This window comes from Pelophylax lessonae (assembly GCF_965119305.1).
Source record: "Pelophylax lessonae genome assembly, chromosome: 8".
NCBI classification, from domain to species: Eukaryota; Metazoa; Chordata; class Amphibia; order Anura; family Ranidae; genus Pelophylax; species Pelophylax lessonae.
Window position 1 is genome coordinate 242,826,624 of NC_138775.1, and position 12,327 is coordinate 242,838,950.

At 44.9% G+C, this 12,327-nt stretch overlaps 1 protein-coding gene across 2 annotated transcripts in view; it reads left to right on the top strand.

The window, feature by feature from the left end:
- The window catches only part of FAF1 (Fas associated factor 1), a 515,086-nt gene that overhangs the window by 325,978 nt on the left and 176,781 nt on the right, over positions 1–12,327 (top strand). For both annotated transcript variants that reach the window (XM_082265737.1, XM_082265738.1), the window contains exons 11-12: positions 105–168; positions 3,657–3,738. In XM_082265737.1, coding sequence (XP_082121863.1) covers positions 105–168; positions 3,657–3,738 — 146 coding nt within the window. The remainder of the gene's footprint in view (positions 1–104; positions 169–3,656; positions 3,739–12,327) is intronic.

The window sequence follows — 12,327 nt, forward strand, 5'->3', positions numbered from 1 at the left end:
TTGTACCAGTCTCAGACACAGAAGCATCAGATGTGACGCAGTCATTGAGAACTGTCACCACCTAGGATCTCCACTTAGACTAAAATATTTGCTTTGTTTCATAGTGCCTGAAAATGCTGAAAATGAAGCTGATGCTTTGCTGCAGTTCACAGCAGAATTCTCCTCCAGGTAATGTTGCAGATAATTGTCACAAACTTTAAAAACAGATGTTAAACTTTTAAAAAGTGAAAGTTTTTTATTAGAAGAGAACCACCAAGTTGTCTGCTGTTTATTAGTTAGAAAATGATATTCCTCCGTGGAATAAGAATGCTTTTATTTGCCATGAAAGTGCTCTCATTGGATAGGAGAATGACAGTGGGTGTGGCTTAGGTCTGAGAACTGCGTAACCACAATGTCAGTGAATTTCTACTAACAAAGGTGTTCATTTGTGAAACAGAGAAACTCCGTGATCCTCGGGATCACAGCTGAGATAAGGAGCATAGAACATGTTCTCATCACAGTACACAACTGTTCTGTCACAAACGGCCAGTTTATAAAATTGAGGTCTGAAGATATTAATGGCCGTTACACTGAAATATCTCCATCCCAGATTCTTCTGCTTTGCTGCTGTGCAGAATCTGGGAGAGAAGCTGGTGCAATTAGAGGAAAAAGACTTCTTTCTTCCTATATATCAGCACCAGTGGGTTAAAAATAATAGAAATTATATATATATATATATATATATATATATATATATATTATAATGGGATGAGAGAAGGAAAGGGAAGTGTCTCTATGTATCCCATCACTTATTTATATATAGATATATACTGTATCTTACAAAAGTGAGTACACCCCTCACATTTTTGTAAATATTTTATTATATCTTTTCATGTGACAACACTGAAGAAATGACACTTTGCCACAATGTAAAGTAGTCAGTGTACAGCTTGTATAACAGTGTATATTTCCTGTCCCCTCAAAATAACAACACACAGCCATTCATGTCTGAACCGCTGGCAACAAAAGTGAGTACACCCCTAAGTGAAAATGTCCACATTGGGCCCAAATAGCCATTTTCCCTCCCCGATGGCATGTGACTCGTTAGTGTTACAGGGTCCCAAGTGGGAATGGGGAGCAGGTGTGTTAAATTTGATGTTATCGCTCTCTCACTCTCACTGGATGTTCCAACATGGCACCTTTGGGAAAGAACTCTCTGAGGATCTTAAATAAAAGAATTGTTGCTCTACATAATGATTGCTAGGCTACAAGAAGATTGCCAATACCCTGAAACTGAGCTGCAGCAGGGTGGCCAAGACCATATAATGGTTTACCAGGACAGGTTCCACTCCGAACAGACCTCTCCATTTTGAGTGTATGTGCTCTGTTGTCATAGCCAGAGGTGTTTTTTTTTTTAAAACAGATGTATGAGCACTGCCAGCATTGCTGCAGAGGTTGAAGGCCTGGAGGGGGTGGGGGGGGGTTCAGCCTGTCTGTGCTGTCATGGGGGGTGTCAGCCTGTCAGTGCTCAGACAATACGCTGCACACTGCATCAAATTGGTCTGCATGGCTGTCATCCCAGAAGGAAGCCTCTGCTAACGATGATGCACAAGAAAACGAGCAAACAGAAGACAAGCAGACTAAGGACATTGATTACTGGAACCATGTCCCGTGGTCTGATGAGACCAAGGTAAACCTGTTTGGTTCAGATGGTGTTAAGCGTGTGTGGTGGCAACTAGGTGAGAAATACAAAGACAAGTGTGTCTTGCCTACAGTTAAGCATGGTGGTGGGAGTGTCATGGTCTAGGGTTGATGAGTCCTGCCGGTACTGGGGAGCTACAGTTCACTGAGGGAACCATGAATGCCAACATGTACTGTGACATACTTAAGCAGAGCATGATCCCCCCCCTCCCTTCAGAGACTGGGTATTCCAACATAATAACAACCCCAAACACACCTCCAACAAGACCACTGCCTTGCTAAAAAAGCGGTGGATAAAAGTGATGGACTGGCCAAGCAAGTCCCCAGACCTAAACCCTATTGAACATCTGTGGGGCATCCCCCAGTGGAAGGTGGAGGAGCGCAAGATCTCTAACATCCACCAGCTCCAAGATGTTGTCATGGAAGAGTGGAAGATGACTCCAGTGGCAACCTGTGAAGTTTTGGTCAACTCCATGCCCAATGGGGTTAAGGCAGTGCTTTAAAATAATGGTGGCCACACAAAATATTGATACTTTGGGCCCAAGTTTGACATTTATACTTAGGGGGCTTCCTTCTGGGAAAACCGCTATGCAGACCAATTTAAAGCAGTGTGCGGCGTATGGTCTGAGCACTGACAGGCTGACTCCCCACCCCTTCAACCTCTGCAGCAATGCTGGCAGCACTCATACGTCTATTTCCCAAAGACAACCTCTGGATATGACGCTGAGCATGTGCACTCAACTTCTTTGGTGGACCATGGCGAGGCCTGTTCTGAGTAGAACCTGTCCTGTTAAACTGCTGTATGGTCTTGGTCACCGTGCTGCAGCTCAGTTTCAGGGTCTTGGCAGTCTTCTTATAGCCAAGGCCATCTTTATGTAGAGCAACAATTCTTTTGCTTTTTTTTCAGATCCTCAGAGAGTTCTTTGCCATGAGGTGCCATGTTGAGCTTCCAGTGACGAGTATTGGAGAGGGAGAGCGAAAAAAAAAACAAATTGAACACCCCTGTTCCCCATTCACACCTGAGACCTTGTAACACTAACGAGTCACATGACAACGGGGAGGGGAAATGATTAATTGGACCCAATTTAGACATTTTCACTTAGGGGTCACTCATTTTTGTTGCCAGCAGTTTTTGACATTAATGGCTGTGTGTTGAGTTATTTTGAGTGGACTCACTACTTTACATTGTAGCAAAGTTTAATTTCGTGAGTGTTGTCACATGAAAATATATAATAAAATTAATTAATTAATCGGACGAGAATTTCGTGAACATTATGCACTGTCAACTAAAAACGGTAATGAACGCTGAGCAAGAGAGAGAAAAATTGGAGGATATTTTGTCCGGTTTTCGCCAAGTGTGTACAAGCCTTAGAGCCGGTTCACATTGCAGCGACCCGACTTGCCGGGGCGACCTGCGAGGTCGCGGTGCACAGCGCGCACCGCGACCTCGGAGAGACCTGCACGGACTTCATATCATTGAAGTCAATGCAGGTCGCTCCGAGGTCGCCCCAAAGAAGCTCAGGACCCTTTTTCTAAGTCAGAGCGACTTGTGTCGCTCCTATTAGAACGGGTCCTGTGCTAATCTATGGGCAGGCGACCTGTCAGGCGACCAGGACCCCAGTGTGAACGGAGTCTTAAGTAGAACATGTTTGTTGTTGAAAAAAAGAAATAAATACACAAGACTTTACAATCACTTTAATGTAGTGTGAAAAAGGTAACCTTCATATACAGATGGACACTGTACACTGTAATGAGTATCTAGTAAACCTGAAATCTGGAGTGCTCTACTATATTAAGTTTGGGTGACTGCTGCAGTTGAGATGCCTCCGTACTCCTGCTGTTGGTCAGTGAATCTGTGTAGCATAGTTGCGGACCAGTAGTATGGCATGGTAGGAAGAAAAGGGATAGGCTGTGCAATCCAAGTGAGTGAGTTAATATTTGGTTTTCATTTTTCTTTTTTCCCTCCTCCTTTCTAGGTATGGAGAGTGCCATCCAGTGTTCTTTATTGGTTCACTAGAAGCTTCATTCCAGGAGGCATTTTATGGGAAAGCACGAGATGTGAGTTATTTTTTGTAAATGTTTTTCACAGCTAAGCTTCCATTAGGTATGTGTGTTTTGGAGTATTTTTGTTAGTGCCTATTAATTGTTACACAGCCTATGTTGTTAGCCTATGTTTATAGGGGTTGCTTGTTAAATAAAAAAATAAGCTACATTACAGTAGATTTTCAGAGAGTGTTGATTCTGAGTTTAAGGTCATATTGAGTTTCTTTTTTTATATACTTTGTACTTGAATAGCACCCTCTAGTGTGAGCTACTAGAGCAGGGGTATTGAATTGAAATTCTCAGAGGTCCGGTCATTAAAATTTCTATCCAGCCGCGGTCCAAGTCCCCTGTTTGGCTTACGACTCGGTTTCATCACATTACAGCCCCTCCCCATTACATTACAGTTTCCCCATTTATATCAATGTCATCAGTCCTTCCCGTTACATCACAGCCCCCCCCCCCTTTACACTACAGCGCCGCTATTACATTGCAGAACCCCCTTTACAATACAGCCCCTGTTTACATTACAGTGTCCCTTTACATCACAGTACCCCACTTTACAATAAAACCCCTCTTTACAATACAGCCCCTTTACATTACAGTGCCTGCTTTTCATGTCCTCCCATTTTACATCACAGCCCCCTTTTGCATCCAAGTCCTCCCATTTTACATAACCGCCCCCCTTTACATCACAGCGCTTCCTTTACTCAAATGTTTTCTGTCCCCCTTCACATCACAGCACCCTCACCTTACATCAAATACCTACACCCTTTACGTCCGCCCCCCCTTCCTTGCACCTCAGTCCCCTTTGCAGCCCCCTCTAACTTGCATCTCAGTCTCCTTAACAGCCCCCCTTCCTTGCAGCTCAGTCCCCTTTGCAGCCCCCCCCCCCAAACTTGCATCCCAGTCCCCTTCACAGACCCCTTTCTTGTACCCCAGTCCATATCATAGCCCCCCTTCCTTGCACCTCACTCTCCTTTACAGCCCCCCCCCTGCTTGCAGCTCAGTCCCCTTTACTGCCCCCCTTCCTTGCACCTCAGTCCCCTTCACAGCCCCCCTCCTTGTATCCTAGTCCCCTTCACAGGCCCCTCCTTGTATCTCAGTCCCCTTCACAGCCCCCTCCTTGTATCCTAGTCCTCCCATTTTACATCACAGCGCCCCCCCCCCCTTTACATCACAGTGCCTCCTTTACTTGTCCTCTGTCCCTCTTCTTATCACAGCACCCCCACCTTACTTCAGAGACCTACACCCTTTACATCAGCCCCCCCTTCCTTGCATCCCAGTCCCCTTCACAGCCCCTCTTCCTTGCACCTCAGTCCCCTTTGCAGCCACCCTAACTTGCATCTCAGTCTCCTTCGCAGCCCCTTCTCCTTTTATCCCAGTCCCCTTCACGGCCCCCCTACTTTGCACCTCAGTCCCCTTTGCAGTCCCCCTTCTTTGCACCGCAGTCCCCTTTGAAACCTCCCTTCCTTGTACCGCAGTCCCCTTTGAATCCACCCCCTTTCTTTCATCCCAGTCCCATCACAGACCCCCTTTCTTGCACCCCAGTCCGTATCACAGCCCCCCTACTTGCATCTTAGTCCCTTCACAGCCCCATTCCTTGCACCCCAGTCCCCTTTACAACCCCACCTTACTTGCATCTCAGTCCCCTTCACAACCCCCCTTCCTTGCACCTTAGTCCCCTTCACAGCCCCCCTCCTTGTATCCCAGCCCCCTTCACAACCCCCCTCCTTGTATCCCAGTCCCCTTCACAGCCCCCCTCTTTGTATTCAAGTCCCTTTAACAGCCCCTCTGCTTGTATCCCAGTTCCCTTCAGTGCCCCCCTTAACTTGCATCTCAAGCCTCGCTTTACTTGCATCTCAGTCCCCTTCGCAGCCCCCCTCCTTGTATCCCAGTCCCCATCACAGCCCCCCTCCGAGCACCCCAGTCCCCATCACATCCCCCCTCCTAGCACCCCAGTCCTCTTTACAGCCCCTTACTTTCATCTCAGTCTCTTTCACAGCCCCCCCCCCCTCCTTTGTTTCCAAGGCCCCTTCACAGCACCACCACCCCCCCCTTTTTTTTTTATTCTTGTCCCCTTTACAGCCACTCATCTGTCTCTGTAATCCTCCTCCAACGTTTGCGATCCTACCTTACACAGCAGATAAAAGGCAGAAGGCATGTCCAGACAGAGGGTGGGACATGCTTTACAGATTAACAGGCAGTGAATTGGTTGCTAGGACTGCCCTGCATCCTAGCAATAAATCACTGGCCTATTAACTTGAAAGAGAAGTCCCGCCCTCTCTCCAGTCATGCCGTGCCTTCTGCATGCTACGGACGAATGCTGTGGCAGCGGCGGGAGAAGGAAGCTGTCAGCTGGGTAGAATTGCCTTGTGGTCAACTAATTAAAGTATTTTGTATACATTTTTTTAAACTGTTTTCTTGTAAACCTTTTTTGCACCTAAAAAGTCCCATTAAGATTTTCTATTCAAATATTGTATATACGGGATGTGGTGCTAATTAAACTGACCTTCTATCCTCCAGCAAAGCCCCTTTTTTTGCATTATAAGGGCATTCACAGAGTTGTCCCATAGCCACTCCTTTGCTATCTTGGCTATGTGCTGAAGGTCGTTATCCTGTTGGAAGATAAACCTTCGCCCCAGTCTGAGGTCCAGAGCGCTCTGGAGCAGGTTTTTATAAAGGATGTCTCAGTACATTGCTGAATTCATCTTCCCCTCGATCCTGGCTTGTCTCCCAGTTCCTGCTGCTAAAAAACATCCCCACAGCATGATGCTGCCACTACCACCATGCTTCACTGTAGGGATGGTATTGGCCAGACGATGAGCAGTGCCTGGTTTCCTCCAGACATGACACTCGCCATTAAAGCCAAAGAGTTCTAGCTTTGTTTCATCAGACCAGAGAATTTTTTTTCTCATGGTCTGAGAGTCCTTCAGGTGCCTTTTGGCAAACTCCAGGCGAGCTGTCATGTGCCTTTTACCGAGGAGTGGCTTCTATCTGGCCACTCTACCATACAGACCTGATTGGTGGAGTAGAGATGGTTGTTCTTCTGGAAGGCTCTCTCTCCACAGAGAAATGCTGGAGCTCGGTCAGAGTGACCATCGGGTTTTTGGTCACCTCCTTGACTAAAGCCCTTCCCCCCGATCGCTCAGTTTGGCTGGGCGGCCCACTCTAGGAAGAGCCCTGGTGGTTCCATTTTCTTCCATTTATGGATGATGTAGGCCACTGTGCTCATTGGGACCTACAATGCTGCAGACATTTTTTTGCGCCCTTACCCAGATCTGTGCCTCGATACAATCCTGTCTCAGAGGTCTACAGACAATTCCATGGACTTCATGGCTTGGTTTTTGCTCTGACATGCACTGTTAACTTTGGAACTTCATATAGACAGGTGTATGCCTTTCCAAATCATGTCAAATCAACTGAATTTACCACAGCTGGACTCCAATAGTTGTAGAAAATCTTAAGGATGATCAGTAGAAACAGAATGCACCTGAGCTAAATTTTGAGTGTCATGGCAAAGGCTGTAAATACTTATGTACACTTTGAGATGCCCAGACTTGAACCTGATTGAACATCTCTGGAGACATCTGAAAATGGCTGTGCACTGACGCTCCCCATCCAACCTGATGGATCTTGAGAGGTCCTGCAAAGAAGAATGAGAGAAACTGCCCAAAAATAGGTGTGCCAAGCTTGTAACATCATACTCAAAGACTTGAGACTGTAATTGGTGCCGAGGGTGCTTCAACAATGTATTGAGCAAAAGCTGTGAATACTTTTGTAAATGGGATTTTTTTTGTTTTTTATTTTTAATAAATTTGCAAAGATTTTACACAAACTTCTTTCACATTGTCATTATGGGGTATTGTTTGTAGAATATTGAGGAAAATAATGCATTTAATCCATTTTGAAATAAGGCTGTAACATAAAATGTGGAAAAAGTGAAGCTCTGTGAATACTTTCCGGATACACTGTATGTTTCATGCTAAAGAACATTATTTTTTATCAAGCAGAGCACATACATAATGTGTTCCATCCATGCCTGCTATACAGTTTCACACGTGGCCGGCTAAAGTCAAGTGACATTTAAATTAGTCTGGGGTCTCTGTAAGCCATTCCAAACAGATTTCACGTGACTCTTTACATGTGGAATGGATATTTCTGCTTCCTAAAGCCTGTGGTTACTTTCGGTTTCCTGCATCGCTCATCAGATTCACAATTTCAAGGCAGGTTTGAACGCGATTAGTTTAAAACACTGATGCGTGAGGCTTTTTCTGTATCTGAGTGAAAGCAGGGCATCTGCTTTAGGCGTGTTTTGGAATACCTCTCCTGCATTCTTACCAGTAAGGGGGTTCCCAGATTACTAATCGAGAGTGGGTTAGAAGAATAGTGTATTACAGTCCGAGACCGATGCTGGTGGGTTGTATCCATTAACTTCCTCGCATCCGCGCTACAGCCTATATACGGCTGCAGCACGGACTCGAATTTTCGGGAGGCCGTTTTTAAACGGCCTCCCAGAAGCAGGCTCCCCGCGTGCTCCCGCGAGCGCGCATCGGGGAGAATCTGTGTCGGCCGTGTCCCTTGGACACAGCCGATCACAGATCGTGGTGAATGACCAATCACAGCGGCCATTCACCACGTGATCGGACCATCCAATGAGAGATGATCTCATATGTAAACATATGAGATCATCTCTCATCGCCGGCGCTCCTTCCTCACACGGAGCCTGCAGTGTGAGGAAGGAGGGGGAGCCGTCAGCCGCTGGGGACACAGAGACATGTAATCAGTGCACTGATCACCAGTGCCCTGATTACTAAAAGGTAAAAAAAAACATACAAATTGCCCCCAACAGTGCCCGCCATCAGTGTCCCCCATCAATGCCCACAATCAGTGCCCATAGTGCTGCCAGTCAGTGCCCATCAGTGCCTGCTCATCTAGGCACTGATGAGCACTGACTGGCAGCACTATGGGCACTGAGTGTGGGCACTGATGGTGCCGCCCATCAGTGCTCATCAGTGCCGCCCATCAGTGCTCATCAGTGCCGCCCATCAGTGCTCATCAGTGCCACCCGTCAGTGTCCATCAGTGCCCATCAGTGCCGCCTCTTAGTGCCCATCAGTGCCGCCTCTCAGTGCCCAGCAGTGCCACCTCTCAGTGCCCAGCAGTGCCGCCTATCAGTGCTCATCAGTGCCGCCTATCAGTGCTCATCAGTGCCGCCTATCAGTGCCGCCTATCAGTGCTCATCAGTGCGGCATATTAGTACCTCCTCATCAGTGCCCATAAGTGCCACCTCATCAGTGCCCATCAGTGCAGCCTATCAGTGCCCATCAGTGCCGCCTCATCAGCGCACATCAGTGAAGGAGAAAAATTTATTTTCAAAATTTACTCGCAGAAAATAAGAAAAACTTTTTTTTTTCAAAATTTTCTGTCTTTATTCTTTTTTTTGTAAAAAATAAAAAACCCAGAGATGATTAAATACCACCAAAAGAAAGCTCTATTTGTGTGAAAAAAATGATAAAAATTTCATATGGGTACAGTGTAGCATGACCGCGCAATTGTCAGTCAAAGTGTGACAGCGCTGAAAGCTGAAAATTGGCCTGGATGGGAAGGGTGTTTAAGTGCACAGTAGGCAAGTGGTTAAAGGAGACCTTGCATCATGTAAAAACAATATATTAACACACACCAGTTTCACACTGGAAAGAGTGGCATGATGGTCATTCATGCAAGATTCTGGGAAGACTGAGGATCCCAAATATTGCAAGCAGGGGCTGCTACACAGTGCTGGAGAGTCTTTTTATGAGATTTGGTGTCCTCTGTATTTCTGGATCTTGCCTTAGGCCCATGACGTCACCGTTGCTTAGGAGCTTGTGCAAAAGTCAGAGTGTAAGGGGAGTTTAATTTTTATTTTTTTTTACTTTTCTTCCTAATTTACATAATCAATAGACCTCCACCGTGCCACATCCTATATGCATATGCATAGAGATAATAGGATACTTCGTATCTACAATGCAGATTTTATCGGCACAACATGAGGCAACTTGGTTAAAAAGTATATATTTTATCACAAAGATTAAAAATTCAAATAATAAAACACCTTCTTAAATGTAGCATGTGTGACCAGTATCAGGAATAAATTTGTGCTCCACTTTTATAAATATCATCACATGTACTCAAAATTCAGTGTTTATAATTACTTCACTCTGACAAGTCAACGCGTTTGGCAATAGGAACTTTTCGCTTCTTCAGGACAGGTTGGGTGGTTGTTGCTGCAAAATTTCAAATAACAAGCGCTGGGTACTTCACATATTATTAACAATTATCTACTTTTTACCTAAGTTGCCTCATGTTGTGCTGATCAAGTCCACCTTGTAGATACAAGGTATCCTATTATGTCTAGCCATATTTCTTCCCTATTTTTTTTTTGTTATTTTTTTGGCTGACTTCCCAATAAGATTTAAGCTAATTAAACTGATCAATTCTTTTGTAGTTCTTACATAAGCATATTGAACAGTTTGTATTTTTTGGGTTTTTATTCTTTCTTTCTTTGGGCAAATGTGGCTGGACATTTTATGGAGTATGTCTTCTTTTCCTGCCTCTATTTCTCTTTTTGTGATCACCATTAAAGTGGCTGTTAACCTCAGACATGAAATACGAAAAAAAGCGCATCCTTCTATAGTGTATACTTGACTTATCCCAGAGCACTAAATGTCACATCATTTCTCTACTATCAGCATGAATCACTTCTGACAATTTTTTCTGACACTAAGAGAAAAATGGTGCCTCAAGCAAATTGACAGCCTCAGCTCTGTTCCTGTGAGCTGTGTGAAGGAAGGTGGGTCTCTCCCCTCCAATCAGCTGTCATAGCTCTCTTCACTGGTCTGCAGACTGTGACTTCAGCTCTCTTCCCCCTTTTTATTTGAAGTCTCAGTCAAGCTTAGAAATTCAGCATTTTGAATGGCTGTAGAGAAGAGAAGACTGCAGATAAACAGGTACAAATTATGTGGGAGGATTTGTTTAATCTCTGTGTATCACCTGAGGATAGTCTCTTCGCTGGGTATATGTTGTGGGTTTACAACCATTTTAACATCTCATCGTGTTTTTGTCGTTTATGAAGCCATATACATATCTACTAGGTTGGGGTGTCCCCCTGTTTTGGGGAGGTGGCTCTGGTGCTGTCTACTTTTCCCCCTTATTTCACTGCAGCTCAATAGGAGTGTATCTGCCATTTTAGGTCCAAGGTGCAGCACTGCTCTTATCCTGAGGTCTCCCGAGGAAGCACTTAATTGCGAAACGTGTCAAAAACTTGTTTCCCCACATTTCTACAATAGCAGAAACTCCTTTCTATAAAATCATTTCATATTTACATGCCTAATTGTTTGCATAATCTTGTTTATATTTATGGTAGGAGGTCCGCTTGGTGGATAGAGGGGGGCCAAGGCAGTATATTCAGAGAACATTACTTATGCACACCCAACAGGGAAACCAGGATGAAGACAGTAAGCGTAAAAAATAAGGATCCAACGTTGATCCAGGTGCATCTTACATAGCACATGACCGTGTGAGGGTTCTCGAGCTATGATGGTCCTATTTACACCACCTTTGGGACCTCAAGTGAAAGCTGAAGTCGATGTAGTAGGCCGACAGACATATGTTTTCTTGGATTTCTTTTTATAGGAAAGTACTTGCCATTTCGTTGACACATGGGTGGGAGGAGTAGACTCTAGCCTAGGAGATGTAGCCTCTGGTAGGATGCCTTTTTGCCTCAAAAACGACAGACCCTCTTCAAATGTGGAAAATTTGACTGTTCTATTGACTGTGGCTAAGAGGTTGTTCAGGAAACCGCCACTTGAATGGGATATGGTGGTTGTGAAGAGCTTTGGTTACCGTCATGTTTTTCCTCAGCTGCTTGGTATAGCGGGAAAAGTCTGGAAAAATGTTCAAGGTTGCATACGAGGAAGGCACAGACTCCGGATTTCTGAAGAGCGATATGACTTGTTCTTTAACGTAGAAGAAATGGACTCTGTGAATCACGTCTCTCGGGATGATATCTGGACGATGAGACAGAAGCGGGAGACGGTGTATTCTATACATGACCAGTTCCATCGCAGGGACATTTGGGAGGATAGCATGGAGCAACTGCCAGAAATAAGTGGGTAGTTGATCTGGGAGCACAGACTCAGGAATCCCTCTTTTTTTTAAGGTTGTTCTGTTTTGGATTGGTACTCCAGGTCCCCTATTTTAGCTTTAAGTCAAGCAACATCTACTCCTGTTTCAGTAGTCAAGTCAACCAGGGCATTAAAGGAGTCGAATTCTTCCATTTTTGTCTCTACACATTCCATCTGTTTGCCTAAATTATCCACATCAGCCCTAACTCTCCATAGTGAAGAGGTTACAGTGCCTTGCGAAAGTATTCGGCCCCCTTGAACTTTGCGACCTTTTGCCACATTTCAGGCTTCAAACATAAAGATATAAAACTGTAATTTTTTGTAAAGAATCAACAACCAGTGGGACACAATCATGAAGTGGAACGAAATTTATTGGATATTTCAAACTTTTTTAACAAAAAACTGAAAAATTGGGCGTGCAAAATTATTCAGCCCCCTTAAGT